We start from the raw sequence: 21,794 nt of genomic DNA, 5'->3' as shown, positions 1-21,794 counted from the left end.
CAGAAGGCATTGTAGTTTCCCCCTAATTTGACCTCTTTGGGACTTAATTTTCTCTTCTAAACAATGGGGGGGGGGTTGGGTTAGGTCTCCCAATGTCCCATTCCTTCTACTCTACAAGTCTAATTCTTTGCTTTTTTTCACATGTGGTTTTCTTAGAGGAGCATAACCTGGAAGCTGACTCTGGTCCAGAAGCTCTAACAGATCTTGCTTCTGTTGCTTCAAAGCGAGTTTGGCAGGTGGCAGCAAGGCTGGAGGGTGAATGGAGGCACTATGCCCACCAGGAGGGACAGAAGTGCTGACCTTATCTGGCAACTGACTCTGCTCCCCACGTGCTTGGTGGAGGCCCAGGGGGTAAAATTGTCCTTGCTGAGAGCACTGGCCAGAGCTCCAGCCCTGGTTCCAGGCACCCTGGGGAAACCTGTGAGGGAAGGTCCATGGGAAAGCTGATGGACTCGTAGCAGCAGGCTGGTGGGACTACCACTTTCACTGAAGATTAGAAGGAGAAATTCAAATCCTACCTCAAAGGCTGCAGCCCTGCCCCTTCCTCTGACAGTTTATGGGCACCTGGAATTGGCTCCAGGGAATTGCTCTCCTCGGAACCTTGCTCCCCATCATTAGCTTCCTTGAATTCCTGTTTTGAGGCCATATGAATCCATATTCACTCATCATGTGCCTGGTAAGGAGACTGGCGTCGTTTTCTTACTCCCCACAATAGCCTGCCTCTCGGTGACTGGTGCTTGGCGGGTAAATCTGAGTTATGGTGAATGTTGTTCTTGTATTGCTGAGTGCATGCATGCTAAGTTGCTTCATTTGTGTCCCACTCCATGCAACTCTATGGACTGTAGCCCTCCAGGTTCCTCCGTCCATAGGATTCTCCGGGCAAGAATACTGGAGTGGGATGCCATGCCCTCCTCCAGGGGAAACTTCCCAATCCAGGGATCGAACCTGCGTCTCTCAAGTCTGCACTGGCAGGCGAGTTCTTTACCACTAGTGCCACCTGGGAAGCCCTTGTGTTGCTGGGATTTATGAAAATCTTTATTAATCTGTATATTACATCCAGTTTCCTCCGAATTCAGGATCAAGTGAGACAACAGGAATCCTAAATATTAAGCTAAAAAAGTACAGTGAATTAACAACATGCTGAGAAAATATAGCTGGATTATCATAGGTCTTGAGCCTTTAGAGCTCTTGCTTTTGTGATTTAATTAACTCTATTTGTTATTATTTGGGGGGATTTTTTTCTAAAAAACTAATCTCAGTAAGACTTTGCATAAGATCCTGTCACTGAATTTCCACCCACTGGGGTAACTCACAGAACATTAAAGGCAGAATAGAGTTTAGTAATCATCTAGTCATTTTCAGCTTAACCGAGACCAAAAACATATACATAAATAAAATTAACGTAAATCAAATTTTATTTTTTTACAATTTGACTTTTAAAAATAAATAAAAGTACTGCAGGGTCTCTTCTATTTTTTAACAACCATGAATCATAAAAGTCAAGGGCCAAGTGACATCAAGCTCTGACTCACTTTGTCATTTTTGAATATCATATGTGGAGGAGAAAGAAAAGGAAGAAAAAATACAAGGTATTCTTTGTATCTTTTGACCTGGTTGATCGAAGGCAGCACCTCCACTTGAAAACATCAGTTCTATGTTTTGTAGATAGAATATTTTATCTCATTCTTTGCCCCCCAAAACCAAGCCCAATTGTGTCTTGCTTCCCTGTGTCTGCGAGACAGGATATGCCAGTTTGTTTCCAATCTCAGATGTTCAGCACCACAAGCCCAGGAACCTAGCCACAGCCAAGGAAAAGGGGGGGGGGCAGCTCACCAAATTTCTAGGCTCTCCTGTTAAGAACATCATGCTCTCCTAGACCTCAGATTTCTACCCAGGCAGCAGCTGTTAGGCCCACAGAGGTCTGGATGGGCTTGACTACTCAAGCGTTCCCTAGAGAGACACCTGTCATGTCAAGGAAAGAGCCACAGACCTGCAGCTAAAAACCAGTTCAGCCACGCTCTGACTTAAGCAAGTCCCATAACGCTGACGTCCGATCTCCTCGTCTAGAAAACAGAGATGGTTATAAGAACATCACAGACTTTTTTAAGAGGATAACATGAGACAATGCAGGTAAAGTTGCTGAACTACGGATGTTATTATTTGCAATTCTTGTTAACTAGGATGTAAACATGCACACCAATCTTGTTTGTAAACCTGTTATTGTTTAAACAAAACATTTTAAAAATGTGCTCGTCCTGGATTTGAAATAATGGAGACCCGACAACCAGAGAAGAAAATCTCAAGTTACCTCGGCCACAGAAGAGCGTGAGCTTGGCGAGGGTATGACCATGTGTCCTGAGAGAGAGATGAGGGACAGGAAGTACTGGCTGGAGAAGCGGCCTCATGTCTACATGTTCAGGAGAAAGAAAAAACTGCTCCTTGCCCTTGCTGTCCCAGAGGCTGGGGGCCGCGCCAGGCAGCCGAAGGTGTCTGCCTGAAAGGCAGAGCGCAGAGAAATGGCGTCTGCATGACTCCCTTTGGCAGCTTCTGGGCTTGCCCAGCCAGGTTCCCTGCGCATTGCTTGAATTTGACTCAGAAGGGAGGTAAGCATCCTAGACACAGCCTAGATGGGCCTGGATGTGAGGCCCACAGCACAGCAACTTCAAATGCTTCAAGGCATCATCAGCTGGTTTTAAGACCGAATGAGAATGAGAGACAGAAAGAGACAGAAATTAGGCCAACCAATAAGCTTTCTTTCCCTAAGCATCTTCATTAAAATTCAATCACAGAAGGCTACCCAGGCAAGTTCTAGTATATTCCAACATATGGAGTGCTCTCCATTAACAGATCTGGACAGAAGGTAATGTAAAAACATATAAAATATTAACACTTCCTAAGTGTTGCTCAGCAGAAGAAATACAAGTCTCTGAAATGTGTCACACAGGAGATTTGATTTGGAACAGAAGCCTATAGTTAACAAAAATTCAGTAAGGAGGAGAAAAAGGAAACAATAAAATCAGGTTAAATCATCAATCAAAACAGTTTATGCTTTTTGGACCAAATAGTAAATAAAAAGTCAGAAAGCATTCTTTTTTTTTTTTTTTAATGCATGTAACTAATATAGTAAAGGGACTGTTGACCATAAATAAGCTCAAGGTGAAAAGCTTCCTCTAAAACAAAAGCAACTAAATTAAAAAAGACAAAAACTAAAATCAATAGCGAATGCATTCTGTATAATAAAACATTTCCCTCAGAAAATTGATTGAAAAAATACATATACAGCTTGTTTTTATAGTTAAATTTTTAACCTCTGGTGCATAATAATAACTGAAAGAATTCTGAGAAATCAGACAAAAGTATTTGGTGGATTTGAATTAATGGGCCAAGCAAGCTTTTTTTCCTTGGCTTCCCTGTCAAACGAATCATAGATTGAGTCTTTGGTTATAGTTTTGGCCGATGGAGGGATTTCTGAGATGCCGACATAGTTTTTTTTGGCCATTCTTGAACTGGTTGTGATAGTATAGGCATTGCTTCGGTAGCACTTCATTGAGGACATGCAGAAAGTCTCTTTCATGCCTCTCCTAAAATTGGCATTATAAATGGAATACAGAGTAGGTTTAGAGGCTGAGGAACTAAAGGATATCCACGTGATAGCAGTGAACACAAGGGAACTTTTCTTATAGTCTCGCTCATGGGGGTGCCACAGCTGAGCGACATGAAAAGGCAGCCAGGAGAGCAAAAATAGCAGATTTAAAATGAGGAACATCTTGATTGTTTTCACTTTTGTCCTTGGGACAATGTTCATGGTCCGCCTCACTGTCCGGCCATCAGTGCCGATTCTCCAAATGTATTTTATGACCTTCTGGTAAAATAAGATTATGAGGATGCACGGGATCACAAAGCTCACCAAGAAATGGATGACAGTATAGGCGGTTCCTTCCCAAGAGGAGGGAAGGAAATAGTTGCAGTGGTTGTCCCAGCTGGAGCCGTAGAAGAACAACACGGGGGTCACAAAGGTCGCCTCGAAGATCCAGGATGCGGCGATCATCTTCTTGGCTTTCTCTCTGGACACCTTGAAGCTCAGTGGGTAGACGATGGTGTAGAACCGGTCTATGCAGATGGACAGGAGCACGTAGATCTGGACTCCCGGGGTGAGATACTGAAAGTAGCGCACGGCCCTGCACGTGGCGCTGCCCAGCATCCAGCGGCCGGTGGAGAACTGCAGCAGGACGAAAGGCGTGCTGGCCACGCTGACCAGGAGGTCGGCGCATGCCAGGGACACCACAAAGTAGTTGGTGGTGGACTGAGTTCTCCTACTGCGGTGGATGACCAGACACACCAGGGAATTGCCAAAGACAGAAAGCAGCCACAGGGCCCCAAAGAAAGTGCTGGCTGCGGCCACCTCCCCGGGGCTCGGGCCATACTGTGAGTCTGTTCCGTTGCTCCTCCAGCTGTGCTCTGGGGAGAGCTCGGTCAGGTCTCGGCTCGGCAGAGGGGTGGCTGTCTCTGCGCAGCTGTGGTTGTGAAGCGGCACCAGCAGTGTAGGAACAACCAACGGTGGCTTGCTGTTATCCATTCTGTGAGCAAAAACCATATTCATTTTTCCCCTCTTAGTTCTGGATAAGGAAAGAAGAATGAGGCCTCCTGTTAAAACGGTGTTACAAGGATTGATTCCTAAGGCTAACAATGATTTAGGATGCTTAGGTCAGTTGTCATTTGTCAAGGAGGACTTGTGCGTTGGTAGGAAAACATGACTACTACCCAGAAAAAGCTCTGGCTCTGTTTCTCTTTCATTTTAGGGCTGTTTCACCTGAGCCCAGCTCAGGGTCTCCCTGGCCTCTCCTCTCTCCTGACCTTCGTCAAATGTGGTAGAACACACTGCAAGCCCCAGTCCTCACTGACCCTTGTTCCCTTCACGCGCTGGGGATCGCAGAGGGGTAGGGATCTCAGATCTAGCTCACTTTTAGGGTTTACTCCCAAATGAAGAACTGATGGAATTCTGGGAAGCATATGAGAAGTTCCTGAATGTCCTAACACTAAAGTAGTGAGGCTGCAAGGGAGGAAAACTTGGGCAGATGGAAACACAGATGTCAGCTATGGAAATAGCTAACGGGAATCTGAATGCAGACTGGCTGGCTACTGGGAAGGACCCCTCACTTAGTGCAGAATTCCCATTACAGAAGCATCGTGGAAGTACATGGAGCAAAAGTAACACTTTCGGGTGAGCCAGAAGTAGCTCCTCATTTAATGACACAAAAACACAGCCTATTTTTCCCCAAAAGACGATGTGCCACCTGTCGATGACATATTTGATGCTACTTTTGTTACTGTTTCATAAAAAGACACTGACTGAGAATGTACAAGATGTCCCCTAATGAATGTAAAACCAGGTTGCTAGAAACCTTATGGCATTCAGATAATTATAAGCAATCAACTCTAACTTTACCCAGACTTTATTTTAACTTTTTCTTACTACTATTCAGTTAGGGGAAAAAAGTTACACTTTTTAACAGGGGAAAACACTGTATCATTGTGAGCCATTCAATTAAAATTGAGGTGACTTTGGCTGCGGTCATCTTTAAGGTTTAATTTGGTCTGAATCTCGTAAGCAGAAAGAGAAAGCACAGCAACTGAATCCATAATAACCAGGTCTGGGGCACAGGGGAGGGTGCCCCAGCAACAGGCTCTGCCTCTTGCCCTTCCTCGGGGGCAGCTGTCACTATACCTCACCAAGAAATGTTTCTGTGGGGTCAAAGGACAGTTCCTAATGACCCCTTTTGCCTTGAAGTATATTTGCAGTGATCTGTGGTAGGGAGAGGATGTTAATATATATTGTCCTCACCAAGAAACCCCATTCAACAAAAGTCTGAAGCTCAGGGTGATGTACCAATGGCCAGGTCCATGTTCCCTTCAAGGCTTTTTTTGTCCATGAAGCAGCCCTACTTAATTTCTTAAAGAGAAACATAAAGTAATTAATTATTTTAATAATTAAAAGACCTTTAAGCATGCCTGGCTGGTTGATAGTAAGTTGTAAGACTAGCAACCATACTTCCCATATAAAAAATTAGGACACAGTCTGAAAACAGGACATCAGATCTAAAATTAGCACTGTCCTTGAAAATCCGTAATGCATGTGTGTCATCCTTATAAAATCAAAATCATCTTTTCACCTTTATGTGTGCAAAAGCTACAACATTGAAAAAAGAAAAAAAAAACCTAAATTTTTTTTTTTTAAGGTTTTAAGTTTAAAAGGACTGATACTGAAGCTGAAACTCCAATACTTTGGCCACCTGATACGAAGAAATAATTCTTTGGAAAAGACCCTGATTGCTGGGAAAGATTGAAGGCAGGAGGAGGAGTGGATGACAGAGGATGAGATGGTTGCATGGCATCACTGACTAGATGGACGTGAGTTTGAGTAAAACTCCGGGAGTTGGTGATGGACAGGGAAGCCTGGTGTGCTGTAGTCCATGGGGTCGCAGAGTCGGACACGACTGAGCAACTGAACTGAACTGAAAGCTTAAAAATACAAGAGACAAGCAACATTCCCAGAGAGAAAGGGCAGTTCTGAATTTGTGGGGGAATGCCTGTGGCCGAAATAGAACAGGAGCTGGTGGCATGGGCACTTTCCCGTAGTTCCACACACACCTGGAAGCCTCTGAACTTCCTTCTGCTTCTTTCTTCCTCTTATAGCAAAGCTCTGCAGATCAAACTCAAAATCACCACCACCACCACTGATGCACTGCAGGGGCCTTCTTCTGTCCCTTCCTCCTGCAGCTTTACAAGTGTGTCCGACCCCCACCATACACACACACCGCCCCCCACACACCGCCCCCCACACACACACATACCCTCCTGGAAACGGGACAAGGGAGGGGCTTCCCCTGTGATCCAGTGGTTAAGACTCCACACTTCCACTGCAGGGGAAGCATGTTTGATCCCTCACCAGGGAACTAAGATCCCACAAGCTGTGGGGTGTGGCCAAATAAGAAAAGGAAATGGGAGACGACAGCCTGAGGAGTTGTTGAGTCTAGGTCTCACCTGATTGAAGGCATGACTTTTCTGATTGGACCTAAAAGTGCTGCACTTCTGTTTACTCAGTCAGTACACCAAGAAACTATGCTAGGTGCCAGGAAAACCAACGAAAAGTAAGGCCAGTAAAAGGGTAAATATATAAATAAGCTGTCTGCCATATTATAACTAAAGTCTATAATAATTAAAATTGACAGATAAGGAGCTAAGTGGCAGAGAAAAACAGGGACCCAATTGTGCTTGGAAAAGGGAAGGAAAGGAAAGGCTTCACAGAGGAGACCAAGGTGTGAGCCAGGGGCCTGGAGGATGAAGGTCCCTTCTTCAGGAAGATAAGGGTTTAAAAAAGAAAAAAAAAAAAAAAAAAAGTCCCAAACATTCCAAGGGAGAGAGATAGCATGTGGAATAACTTGGGGGTCATCCTTCTAGGGCTGACCTTTAGGGGGCCCTTTTCCCCTTCAGTTCAGCTCAGTTGCTCAGTCGTGTCTGACTCTTTGCGACCCCATGGAGTGCAGCACACCAGACCTCCCTGTCCATCACCAACTCCCAGAGCTTACCCAAACTTATGTCCATTGAGTCAGTGATGCCATCCAACCATCTCATCCTCTGTCATCCCCTTCTCCTCCTGCCTTCAATCTTTCCCAGCATCAGAGTATTTTCCAATGAGTCAGCTCTTAGCATCAGGTGGCCACAGTATTGGAGTTTCAGCTTAAGCATCAGTCCTTCCAATGAACACTCAGGACTGATCTCCTTTAGGATGGACTGGTTGGATCTCCTGGTCCAAGAGACCCTTAGAGGTATAGTTTTCTGCAGACCATACTGCTCAGACCATATAGTCTCTGCCCTACAATTAAACTGACCTATATTTTTCCTGTGGTTACAATGAGAAGTTACATTTTCCGCATTCATGGGCTGAAATGTAGTCACCCGGTGGATGAGAATATTAACATATGCAGAATGGCTGTGGTTCCCTCTTTCATAGAGCATTTTGTGACTCCTTTTCCCGGTTTGTTTCGCTTTAGAGCCATGCTGGACGTTCCCAGGGAGCTTTACAAAATGCTGATGCCAGGGTCCTTCTCTAGGGATGCCGGTTTAATTGCTCTGGGGTGCAGCCTGGGCATCGGGAGGTTTCAAGAGTTCCCCAGGTGATCCCAATGTGCAGCCCGGATTAACAGTCACTGTTTTAGAATTGCTTCCACGTTTCTGTCTTCTCCCATTAACTATGGGGTCCTGGGAAAAGGGCGTTATTCTTTGTCCATGCTCCACAGCTTCCACTGAAGTTCTTTACATTAATAATCGCTTATTAGCTATTGAATGAATTGACTTCATAAAGACAGAGAGCTGAAATACAGGCCTCCTACTCTAGGTGGCTCTGCTAGGAGAATTAAAAGCAGAGATATAAAACTCACTGTGTGTTCTCAGAGAGCTGGGACGCTGGTTACCATGGTGACAGGGGGAAACATGGCCCCTGACAAGAGCAGGGCAGGTGAAACTAAAGGCACCCAGGTCAACTCGTTTAAGGGCGAGTAAAGGCAGTTTAGGCGACCTCAGACAGCCTACTCGCAGAAAACATGGTCTGCCATATTATAACTAAATTCTAGAATTCTAAAGTAAATGTTAAGAAAGCTCTCCCCTGCTCCATTAATTTGGAAATAAATATATCTTTAAGGGAGTATTTCTGAAATACAGAGGCTGCGTAATTAGTAGTTGTGTCTGGGTCATCCATATTCAGTAATTTTAGCAGCAACAGGAAAGCCGTCTTCACCTCTTTCCAGCTCATCCTGTCTCTTCCCAACCAGCCCTGAGACTACCACATGACACACCAGATCGAGTTGAGACAGAGGGTCCCTATTAATATATTCCTTTATCTGTGTATTATCTAAGAGAGGAATTATTCATCTGTTGGGCTCTAAGAGATGTGTTTTAATATACAGGTTGGGAAAATGGTGGATGAGCTGACATGATATAGAGTTAGGGAGTGAGCGACCTCTGTAATGATGGGGCCTTGTGTCTATATATAAAATATGTCTGTCACTTCATACTGTAATTTTTATTTTGAGTGCTGTCTTCCCCTGTTGGGTTATGAATTCCTTAAGGACAGGGACTGTGTCTTTACTTCTAAATCCCTGCAGCACATAGATATTAATAAAGGTTTACTGAATAAATAAATGGGTAGATATGTTAAGAAAAATTATCCATTATTTGAAAATAAGGCACAGAGAGCATAGCATAATTTTTTAATATCATGCTAGGACACTGTTACATGGGCTTCCCCAAGGATTATTTAATTCTCTGGAAGAATGTATCTGTTCTTGATTTTGCTATTTACAAATGACTAGCACCCAGACATTACATGTAAACATGCAAATTTGTTTAGTAGAAAAAATAACCCCAAAGGTTATAGATTTATTGCCCTGGAGAAGGCAATGGCACCCCACTCCAGTGCTCTTGCCTAGAAAATCCCATGGACCGAGGAGCCTGGTAGGCTGCAGTCCATGGGGTCGCTAAGAGTCAGACACGACTGAGCAACTTCACTTTCACTTTTCACTTTCATGCACTGGAGAAGGAAATGGCAACCCACTCCAGTGTTCTTGCCTGGAGAATCCCAGGGATGGGGGAGCCTGGTGGGCTGCTGTCTATGGGGCTGCACAGAGTCGAACACGACTGAAGCGACTTAGCAGCAGCAGGACAATAACCAGTTTTGCGCCTCCTAGCAATCTTATGCTCACATTATTTACAGAAACAAACAAACAGGAACACTCCCCCCCAAATCCCTATAAATATCCATTTATTCAAATGCTCTTGGAAGCAACCTTATTATCTCATTGGTTCCTTCAGTAATAAGTTAATGAATTTTTGACATTATGTTCATTTCTATGCTTGAATGAGAATCATGATGAATGAGAACCATGACTTTAACCTTTGGAAGACTGTATTTCGATGGGTATATGAATGATTAGATACTAATGAGAGGACCACAAAAAAGAATCAGAGGGGCACAGATGATAAACTTCACAGTTTGCCAGAGGCTATTCCCAGATAAGTGAATCATTGCTGGGTAGGTTTCTTCCAGACTCGGGAAACCCTAACAACTGATTTATTTTTCCCTCCTGAAATTACACAGATTCAGAGATATTCCCATAATATAGGAAGACTATGGCAAATTAGAATTTTATGTTGAATTTATATATGATTTGGTTGGGAAAAAAAATGAATGGAAACATTTTCTGTAGAATTAGCCATACAGCCTGTGGCTAATAAGCAGTGAGAGTAACTGCAATGAAGACAGGCGTGATAGTAGCATCAATACCACCAAGAGTTAGCACTTTGTGTGTGTGTGTGCTTTTTATCTTTCAGGTATTTCACATGCAGAGACCTTCCAGAGCAAGAGGTAATGTTATTAGCCCTATTTTTCAAATGAAAAAACTGAAGTTCTTCCCCAAGGTCATACAATTGCAAAGTGGTCACCCAAGACTGCCTTGCTCCAAAGCCCACGCTTTTAACCACCACTGGCACTTCATTCACTTTCACTTTTCACTTTCGGGCATTGGAGAAGGAAATGGCAGCCCACTCCAGTGTCCTTGCCTGGAGAATCCCAGGGAGGGGGGAGCCTGGTGGGCTGCCGTCTATAGGGTCGCACAGAGTTGGACACGACTGAAGCGACTTAGCAGCAGTAGCAGCAGCAGCAGGCACTTCATCTCCCAGGGGAGCCACAATGGGCTGGATCTAAATTTGGAGGGTCAGACTGGCTGTACACAGACTTCTCAATCAAACACGAATATAAAATTCCCCCACAGACTCTTGCAACCCACAGATACATCTGTTCAATATGTTAGCTCAGAAATATGTGACACAGTGAACATTTTGGGGGAAAAAATCACTCCCACTATATACTGCAGGGAGGCTTAGCATCAGAAGTGCAGCAGACATGCTGGTCTGGAAACACAGCCTTTCTTCAGAATAAAGAATGTGAGAGTGTTGAAAACTCATTATTAGATGACTGACTGCTGCCTTGTAAATGTAGAATGAAAGCAGAACTCTAGACTTCAGTTTGAATCGAAGTGTAGAAAAAATCTGAACAATTCAGTATCACCCCAAGTAGGACATTCTCTTTTAAATTTTAACTGTTGTAATTTAAGAAATATGATGGTGGTAGATATTTTCCTTAAACCTTTCACTGTTTTGTACGCTTGATTTGCCTACATATGAAATAAGATTGGAACGGAGATGGGCTGGGACTAGTTTGCATGGGGCTCCTCAGAGCACATTCCTTCCCAATTCCAAGTTCAATGACATCATGTTGGCATCATGAATCAGCCAAGGTAGGAACAGTCACACCACGAGACTGACAAGCACCACCAATAGGCTCTTTCCCTGCAGAGCCAGCAGGGCAGTTCACAGACCAACCTATCCGAACGCCCTGAACTTACATACATCCCTGAATTTACGAACGGCTAAGGAGGTCACACAGGCTCTTTGGAAGCTTCCTGAGTTCCTATCTCGCTTCTTGGCTCTGAGCTATGGCTCTGGTGTGGACACTGAGCTAAGCACTTTATAGAACTACGTAAGGCCTAGGTAGCTACCAGTATGACTGTGGTGGAGGAAAGAGAGAATACATGTTCTCATAATGAGCCACGCAGACAGGGTTGCCAGATGAAACACAGGAAGCCCAGTTAAGCATGAATTTCAGATAAATAACAGATAATTTTTTAACACAACTATGTCCCATCCTATATTTTTATTACCTAAATCTGACAAACCTACACACCTAGAACATAATCTTCTGCTGAGAGACACTCATTTTTCAGCTCACAATATAGGACTATTGCAAAGTGGTTATGTGTACAGGCTTTGAAGCAGACTGAAGCAGGACTACCATCTCTGTCACTCATTATCTAGTTGTGTGACCCAAAACAAGTTATCCAACCCTCTTGATTCCAGTATTCTCATCTGTAAAATGAGAATCTGTTCAGTCATGTTTTTGTGACCCCATGGGCTGTAGCCCACCAGTTTTCTCTGTCAATGGAATTTTCCAGACAAGAATACTGGAGTGGGTTGCCGTTTCCTACTCCAGGGGATCTTCCCCACCCAGGGATTGAACCTGCATCCCTTGCATTTCCTGCATTGGCCAGTGGATTCTTTACCACTGTGCCACCTGGGAAGCCCAGAAAATGAGGACAATTAGCCCCTATTTCATTTGATTATTGTGAGGATTAAATGAGATAATATATGCTCAGGAGTTAAATGAGTTATTACAAGTCAATCTGTCTGGTACAACACCCTCAGTAAGTGTTATCCTACTATAGTTCTAAAACACACCTAGCTTGGTGTCTGACACATAGCAAGTGCTGAAAATATTAGCCCTACTGTTAGCCCATAAAAGTCTTCTAAGCCATATGACAAGCAAATTTTAGTAACCACAGCACACATCACACCCTAGAGTCATATTACTAACATTGGTCACATAATTTAGGATTAAGGATGAATGGCTTTTGTCAAGGGCCTGAATACCTCATCACTGACAGCACTGCTTTTAAGGGGAAAGTCACTGAGGTCCAAACAAATAAACATAATCTTTCTCCAAGTTTCTTTATGTTGGGGATTTGTGTGTGTGTGTGTGTGACATATTTTCAGATTAGGGCTTCCCTGGTGGCTCAGAGGGTAAAGCATCTGCCTGCAATATGGGAGACCTGGGTTTGATCCCTGGATCGGGAAGATCCCCTGGAGAAGGAAATGTACAACCCACTCCAGTATTCTTGCCTGGAGAACCCCATGGACAGAGGAGCCCGGTAGGCTACAATCCACAGGGTCACAAAGAGTTGGACATGACTGAGTGACTTCACTTTCTTTTTGCCAGATGAAATTTTTTCTTATACCCTGAACCAAAATATATATTGATAATCTAACTGGATTGACTGGGTCTTCCTCAAAAGCATACAGACTCTATCCTGCTTAAATTATTTCCTTTAGATAATTCTGAATAATTGCAAAAGAACCTCATAATTCCAGTGAAAGCCAAGTTTCTTCTCCACCATCTGAGACTCCTGGCATTGTGACTTTTAAGCTTGAAATTTTCCCTAATGCCCTTCTCTCTTTCCTCTGGTTATACAATATATATAAGTATTTCTTCATAATATTTCCAGGTCTGTGCCTTTCACTCTGTTTCCCAACTGAGATCAAGCAGTTTTCTGAGATCAGATGAGACACATTTTCTCTTGGTTTGAATATCTGTCCTGCTTTCAAGGAGAGCATGATTTTTTTTGAACAGGAAAGGGTTTTCAAAAAAGCCTCTTCTAACATCACAAATGCAGGAGACCTGGGTTTGATTCCTGGGTTGGCAAGATCCCCTGGAGAAGGGCATGGCAACCCACTCCAGTATTCTTGCCTGGAGAATCCCAGGGACAGAGGAGCCAGGTGGGCTACAGTCCACGGGGTTGCAACGAGGCAGACACGACTGAGCGACTAAACACACACACAACATCACAAAATATCCCCAGATAACGACATTGCTGGTGAGAAATTCTAGATATCTAGATTTAAGGAACTGTATTCTTCTTTCGGAGAAGTGGCAACCCACTCCAGCGTTCTTGCCTGGAAAATCCCAGGCACAGAGGAGCCTGGTTGGGCTACAGTTCATGGGGTCACCAGAGTCGGATACAGCTCAGCAACTAAACCACCACCACCACCATTCTTCTTTTATCGCCTTTACCTTTTTTTCTGTTTTTCACATAAATTTGAAAATATTAGAAATATACAGAGTCAGCATCCTTGGTGTGATTTCCAGAAATCAGGAGGGCTTCTATCCCCTCTGCTTCCCTCACCATTAGAGCAACATTCTTTTAGGGTCCAAGTCCCATTTTAGTATACATGCTGCTGAAGTGAGCACCAAAGTTCCATTTAAAATGTAAATGCTTCTTAAAGAGTAAATTTTAGAATACATTATCAGTAGAACAGTGGTGATATCTGAGACCCCTTCTATCTCGGAGAGCTATGATCTTAGTGAAAATGAAAACAGGAGATGCCAAAAAGCAAACGCCATAAGGAACAGTCAGGATCTAGAGAGAATGAAGATAGGGTGTTATATTGTGGGAAGGGAGGGTGGAGGGTGAAAGACTGAAGCTGAAGAAGATAAACTTCACTGACTTGACAGTTTTGTGTGGGTATGGCTGGCACTGGAGAGATACTTGACCCACAGAAGTCCAACAGAAAGGAGCCCAGGCTTCACCCACGTGGAGGATTATGTTGATCACAAGTGGCAATCCTCCCCAGACTCTCTGTAGACCTAGCTGCAGGAGGAAATGTTAGGTCATACCAGCTCCTCTTTGGGGGAATGTATCAGGGACATGATCCAGTATTTCCCACCCCAACTGCCACTTAGTCGGGATCTATGTGGAAGTTTGAATAACACTTCCTGTCTCTCTACTGTTCTCACAAAGTCTGTGGTCAGATAAAATGCAAAAGAAACAAACAGCAATAAACTTTACCCCACGAGATGAACACTTTGCTATGACAGTGTATACACAGCAGTCCTCAATCACATGTTTATCTGATAGTTTTTATCATCTAGGAGAAGCCAGGACTGGGCTAAGTGCTGGAAATAGAGAAGTAAACTAGAGCTCTCCTCTGCTGGGAGAAATGATATTACATAGCTAAATAAGAAAAAGTACACAATTAATAAATGGTTAGTGCCGTGGAGAAAAACAAAGCAGAATGAAGGTCCAGAATGGACAGGAAAGGGATGGCAAGAGGGTGGTTGGCTGGTCACCCAGTGGCCATTCCCAACACCTCCCCTGCCCTCGTGTCTCCAGAAGCTGACAAGCAAAGATAATCACCTTCCACCAACCCTTGCAGCTAGGGGTGGTCATATCAACATCATCTTCTCTGGCCACTGAGACAAGAGAAAGCCTCCTTGTAGGGTGCTGGGAGGCTCGTGAAAAAATCTTTCTTAATAAAAGGAAAAGGGCATGTTGGGAGGGTTCTTTCTTATGAGCCTGGCTATCCCTCACTTTCTGCCTTTGTAAACTGTCACATAATGATATCAGTGCAACTGGTGGTATCTTATGAGGTCAAGGGAAGTCCTAGGACTCCCAAAGATACCACCCAATGCTCTGACATTATGGAGCTGCCAGAACACCTGCCTCCACAGTACTTATTAAGTAGTCTTTGATGTCTTAAGCCCTTTTGAGTTTTCTGTTCAGTTCAGTTCCTCAGTCGTGTCCGACTCTGCGACCCCGTGAACCATAGCATGCCAGGCCTCCCTGTCCACGACCAACTCCCAGAGTTTACCCAAACTCATGTCCATTGAGTCAGTGATGCCATCTAACCATCTCATCCTGTCATCCCCTTCTCCTCCTGCCTTCAATCTTTCCCAGCATCAGGGTCTTTTCAAATGAGTCAGCTCTTCACATCAGGTGGCCAAAATATTGGAGTTTCAGCTTCAACATCAGTCCTTCCAATGAACATCCAGGACTGATCTCCTTTAGGATGGACTGGTTGGATCTCCTTACAGTCCAAGGGGCTCTAGTTTTCTGTTATTTGCCTCTAAATGCAGGGTCTTATTTCAGATAGTCATCAGAGAAGGATTCTCTGAAATGATACTAGAGCTAAAATCCCATTTATAGGAAGCCAGCCATGTGGAAATCAGAATGCATTCTAGGCAGAAGGAAGAATGAGTCCAAAGGTCCTGGGGCAGGAACAAGCTTGTTATGAGGCTGGAGTATATGAATGTGGAAGAAAATGGTGGTGGTGGTGGTTTAGTCGCTACGTCGTGTCCAACTCTTGCAATCCCATGGACTGTAGCCCGTCAGGCTCCTCTGTCTGCGGGATTCTCCAGACAAGAATACCGTAGTGGGTTGCCATTTCCTTCTCCAGGGGATCTTCCCGACCAAGGAATCGAACCCAGGTCTCCTACATTGCAGGCAGATGACTTACCAACTGAGCTAAGTGCTTCACATAGCTCAAGAAAGAAAATGGTACCTGATATAATCAGAAATGTAGGCAGGGATTAGGTCACATATAGCACTGTAGGGCACAGGTGTTATTCCAGTGAAATCCACTGCAGGCTTTAAGCAATGGATGAATGAGTATTACCTGATTTGTGTTTCAAAAATACAACTTTAGTTGCTGTGTGGGTAGCTGAGAGTAGAGGAGGAGAACAGTTAAGAGGCTCTTACAATTACCTAGGTACATGATGACCAGGGCAGTAGCAGTGTAAGTGGAAAAAAGTAGATGGATATTGAAAACATATTGGAGAAAGAGCCACCAAGATTTGCTGGCGTGTGACGGGGTAGGGGATGGAGATGTTTCCTAAGTTTGAGGATCTCAGACGCAGAAAGAAAAAGTCTGGGGAACTGGAAATCAGCAATTCTGTTTTGGCTGAATTAAATTCCTATTGGATATTCAAGCAGAGCTACTCAGGTGGCACCTGGACATATAAGTTTGGAGAAATGTCTCTTCGGATTCTTTGCCCATTTTTATTAATTCATTCATCGTTCCATAAACATATTGTAAGACCATACCATGCAACAGAATGTACTGTGCTAAGAACTGGACGGATATACAATGGCAAACAAAACTGCGTCCCTGCTCTCATGAAGGTCATAGCCTAATTAGCTGTGGAGGGGTGGAGAGAAGAGTAAGAAATAAGCACAAATAAAGACCGTAAGTTGCAGGCTTCCCTGGGGGTCCAGTGCTTAAGGATCCATCTGCCAATGCAGAAAACTAAGAGACTCACCTTCGATCCCTGGGTCAGGGAGATCCCCTGGAGGAGGGCACAGCAACACACTCCAGTATTCTTGCTTGAAGAATCCCATGGACAGAAGAGCCTGGCAGATTATAGTCCATAGGATTGCCAAGAGTCAGACACGACTCAAGCGACTTACCATGCATGCACGGGAAGATCCCATATGCCGCGAGGCAGCTAAGCTCGTGCACTGTAACTACTGAGCCCCCGTGCTAAATCTATTGAAGCCCGCACTCCCTAAAGCCCGTGCTCCCCAACAAGAGAAACCATTGCAACAAGAAGCCCGTGCACCCCAACCAGAGAGTAGCCCCCACTCTCCAAGACTAGAGGAAGACAGCAACGAAAACCTAGCACAACCCCCTAAAAGGACAGTAAGTTGTTAAAAGTTGTATGAAGGAAAAGAGCTATTGTAAGAGCTTGGCAGCAAGCCCTTTCTTGGGCTTCGAATCTGGGGAAGCCATGGAGGCAGGAGAAGCAGGGACAGAGGCCAGGGTCCTCTGCAGTAGACTCGCCAGGCCTCCTGCTGCAGACAGAACACAGGCCAAGGAAATCCAGTCCCCACTGGATCCCCAGCTTCCTTTCAGATCCCGAACGTTTCAGGCTCTTTGGGTTGCTCTTGTGACTGGCTGTTGTTCTTAAGCTGACTCAGAATTCTTTGCCCCATCACATGGGGGCAGGGAAGACAGAAAGGAGTAAGCGGGGCCTGGAGGGGCAGAGTACTTCTGGGCACTTCCTTTCACTCTGGTACCACAGAGGGGCTCCCCGTTCTCCCTCCCCACTCCCCACTATGTGCCCATCAGGTGCTCTGTGAGCAAAGAGAGGTAAGGAATCAGGGAGGAGAGAGGTCTGACACGCCTCTGAAGGTCATTGCTCCACAGGGGCAATGGCTGCCCACGGGTACGTGCAACCGGAAGACCCCGCTGCCTGGTATAGAGAGAGGTCAAGTCACTGAGATGCTGATGTGCGTGCACTGTGCTCCTTGCAGGGACTTTTTTCCTGTCCTCTGCTGAGAATGGACCCAGGGCTAAGCACTCTCTTGTCTTGGAGGAGAGTCGTCTTACCAGGCCTGAGACAAGCCTGTTTCCTTGGCTTTTGCTCTCTGGGTGCTGGGTTCTCTGGTTGGTGGGGGAGGGGTGGAATTTCTGTTATTTCTGTACAGGGGAGGAGAGAGAAACCAGGACCTCTGAAACAGGAGTGTGGCTGTGCCCCCTGGAGTCCTGCAAAGGGGAGCCCTGGATGAGCACAAGGGACCTTCTGAGGATGATGAAAAGGTTGTGAAATTGGATTATATGATGGTTGTACAATTCTGTAAATGTTAACAAAAATCACTGAATTGTACCCTTAAAACAAGTGAATTTTATGGCATGTAAATAAAGCAATTAAAAAGAAAAGGCAGGCCTGGGACCCTTGCCTCACTTCCTCACTGTGCTCCAAGTAAGGGACAGGTGGAGATGGAGGTTTGCAGGTAGGGAGGTGGGTTCAAGCAATGGAGCTCCCCAGCCGGAAAAGAGGCCACTGCTCCAGGTCAGGGGTGGGGTGGGGGCTATACTGATGCGGCAGCTTCACCAGCCTTCAAGCACACACACCAGTTCAGGCCACAATTACATCTCTACTATAATCAGAGGGGATCCAAGCCAAGAGGGGCCACCCTATCTTTTTGTAGTGTGTAAGAGCCCCGAGTCCTAGAAAGAGGATAAGAATCCTAGTAATGTTTGTCACCAACTTTCCCATTGTCCTGGTAGGATGGAGCCTTGCCATTATTTGAAGGTAATAACATGTACAGTCCACGGGGTCACACAGAGTTGGAAATAACTGACGCAACTTAGCACACACTCAGACAACATATAGACAGAATGCCACCCCCTACCAGGACGTCCATACTTTCACTCCTGTCAATATGTCAGACTAAATAGCAAAAGGGACTCTACATATACAATTATGGCTGTGCAATTTAAAATGGGAAGATGACCTGGAATTAGCCAGGGGGCCCAAACTAATGAGCCCTTTCAGAGATAGAACTTTCTCAGCTGACAGCAGAGAGCTACAATAGAGGCCAGAGACAGATTCCAAGAGTGAGAAGGAACTGGTATGCTGTTCTGGCTCTGAGGTGGAGGGACCCACATGCAAGAACCAGGGGGAAGCCTTGGGGAGCTACGGGTGGCCCCCAACTGACAGCCATCAAGGAAACGTGCCCTTGGTCCTACAAGGACGAGGCACGGGATGCTACCAACCACAGATACGAGCTTGGAAGGGGGATCAGCCCCGGAACCTCTACAAAGAGTGCTGTCCTGTCAACACCCTGAAGCCTTGTGAGACTCTAAGCGGAGAAACCAGTCAAGCCCACCCAGACTTCTGATCTGCAGAACTGTTACGTAATCAATGGCTGCACTTGTGGTGGCCAAGTTTGTGTTCATTTGTGACAGCAGCAACAGAAACATTCAATATAGATTTGTTATAAAACCGAGTGTGAAGAATGAAACTCATACCAGCCATTCTATCACCTTCTACCACCCTACCAGTATCTAGGATATTAGAAACCCCCAAAAGCTTAAAGAATGTAGTACTTTCTACTTCACCTTTAATGTTAGACTGTAGGCTGAGAAACCCAAGCTATAATTCTGATTATAAGCACTGAACAGCAAATCAAGAGACCCAGATCTTATTTTTATATCAGTGTAAGGACTTCAAGTAAATTAATCTCCCTGCATCTCTGTTTCCATGTCTGCAACAAAAATGAGTTGGTCCAGATGATTTCTAAGGTCATGTTCGCTGTATGTACTAAAACTGACAGGCAGACATCATAATGAGCAACACACACTCATTTAACTTATAAGCCACCACTCTCAGCTGGTGGAGAGCTCCTCCTGAAAGTGCACTTTGATGGGAGGAAAGGGAATCTGTTAAGGGATGCTGGGGTCCAGTCTGAGGTCACTAGTCTTGGTCTCCAAAGGAGAGAGGAATTGCAATGAGGGGTCAGCCAAGCCCTCCTCAGTAGTTACCCTGGATGTGCCAACAATCTCCTACAGAAGATCCCTCACCAGAAGCGGTCTGGTCTAAGAAAACCTGCCACCTGTGTTTGCTTCCCATCCCAGGTAACACCAGACTTCTTAGGGAGGAGAAGTATTTGCTAGAAACCCTAACTGTCCTCTACCAATTTTTCCACCTCTCTTCCTAGAATGGGATCTTTCAAGTTTTGAAGAAAATAATTTGGCCAAGGAATTTGCACCTCAGTAAACTCAGTTTATTACAACAAACATTGTTTGAACAGCTGCTGTGTGCTCGTTGAATTCAAGTTTTGTAGGGAAATGTTCAATTTCATTTCCAATCTCTGATTTCAGTATCAACATCTTTAGTTATGAGACTGAAATAGGAGAGATGTCGGGAGGCAAAGACCAGATTCATGACACTCAAAGCAAAGAGCTGAACAGTGGATGCGATCTACAGCCTTTTGAAAAGGAGAAGGATTCATTAAGAATAGAGTATAAGCACTCAATAGCGAGTTACCAAAAACTTCTCTTTTTCTCACATCAAGTTCACATCAACACTCTGGGTAAATTTTGATCTGCACCACTGTCCTCAATCATGGTTTTCCAAGAAAGCGACCCTCAAGCTCACGGAGAAGCTAGATTTGAATGTGCAGCACATGTATTTTTCATGGACAAATTATGCAACTATGTATGTAGTCAGATGTGATTAAAAATATGGTTGAACACATATTTGCATATGTTTCACATGGTTAATAACATATCTTAGTGCCATATATTTTTAGACATTTTATCAGTCAAAATGCTACTGCTATCACTTCTCAGTGCTTATTTTAATCCGCTCTGCATATAAGCAACGACTGACCGAAATCACCAACACCAGCAATTTTCAACTTCCTCTTCGGAGGTAGGTGTGACATTGAGTCCATACATGAGATATACTCCTACAGACACATCCAGAATTATGTGCAACACTTGGCACTCAGACCACAATCTTCAAGCCAAGAAGTCATGTAGTCATGTAGAAAAGAAAATAATTATGTTGACATCCTTAAATTTATTATAATAAGTTTTAAAAAAAATGAATAACCAGCAAACTTTGGTATTTTATTTAGCCAGAAATTATTTGCCACAGACACCCTTTGATTGGGACATATTTTGACACTTTGGATAAGCACTGCCCTGCTATACCATAAGCGTATGCTTGAAATCCCAATTCCTGAAGGCTAAAGGTGCACAGAACCACGGAAAAAGTTACGAGAGAGAAACACATTCTCCACACTGGGCAATGGTGGGATAAGATAGACCTGTGACAAAAGTCCGCTAATGAGCATTTTTCTGGAAGTAACTAATTTCCTACCTATGCTCTTTGAAGCCACTGACATCCCAGGCAGGTTTCATAGCCTGTATCCAAATTCAAAGGTGTATTTCTTTCTTGACATGTAGAAGAAAATACTCGAAACGCACTTAAAATATGAAGAGGCTATGTTATCTCAACCACCATACATGGTTCAAAGCACACGTTCTTAGACTAGTGGTCCAGAGGCCCTTTTGCTTCCCAGGGGACATCTGGCAATACTGGGACGCTCTTGATTTTCAGAACTCAGGGAGGAAAGTGTTGATATCTCGTAGGGAGAGGCCAGGGATGCTATTAAACATACTACAGTAAAGAGGACCGATGCTCCATTCCCAACACAGAGCTGTCTGATCCAAGATGCAGATCAGTGCTGGGGCTGAGAAACTGTGCTCTCGAGCCAACCTGCCTGGGTTTCAAATCACCTGTTTCTTGTATAAGTTACTTAACATCTATGTGCTTACTGTCTTTACCAGTAAAATTAGAATAATATCAGTCTCCACACGTTATTGATTTGTTGCGAGAAAAAAAAAATGACACAGAAAGGAGCTAAGAACAATGTCCAGAACAAAGCCAGAGCTTAACAAATGTTTACTTCTGTTATCACTATATGCACTGAAAAAGACAGAAGAAAAACACCAAAATTTTAAAATAAGTTGTTTCTAGGTGGCCAGACCACAACTGA

At 44.3% G+C, this 21,794-nt stretch overlaps 1 protein-coding gene across 3 annotated transcripts in view; it reads right to left on the bottom strand.

The window, feature by feature from the left end:
- Window positions 3,090-21,794, bottom strand: part of GPR19 (G protein-coupled receptor 19) — a 34,684-nt gene continuing 15,979 nt past the window's right edge. For 2 of the 3 annotated variants that reach the window (XM_018048464.1, XM_005680818.3), the window contains exon 4: window positions 3,111-4,616. In XM_018048464.1, coding sequence (XP_017903953.1) covers window positions 3,347-4,600 — 1,254 coding nt within the window. In that variant the 5' untranslated portion in view covers window positions 4,601-4,616 and the 3' untranslated portion in view covers window positions 3,111-3,346. Of the gene's footprint in view, window positions 4,617-21,794 lie in introns of all 3 variants that reach the window. The other variant, XM_005680817.3, reaches the window with a different exon arrangement.

Source organism: Capra hircus, chromosome 5, assembly GCF_001704415.2.
Source record: "Capra hircus breed San Clemente chromosome 5, ASM170441v1, whole genome shotgun sequence".
Taxonomy (NCBI): domain Eukaryota; kingdom Metazoa; phylum Chordata; class Mammalia; order Artiodactyla; family Bovidae; genus Capra; species Capra hircus.
Note: the sequence above shows the minus strand (reverse complement) of the source record. Positions and strands in the feature narration are given on the sequence as shown.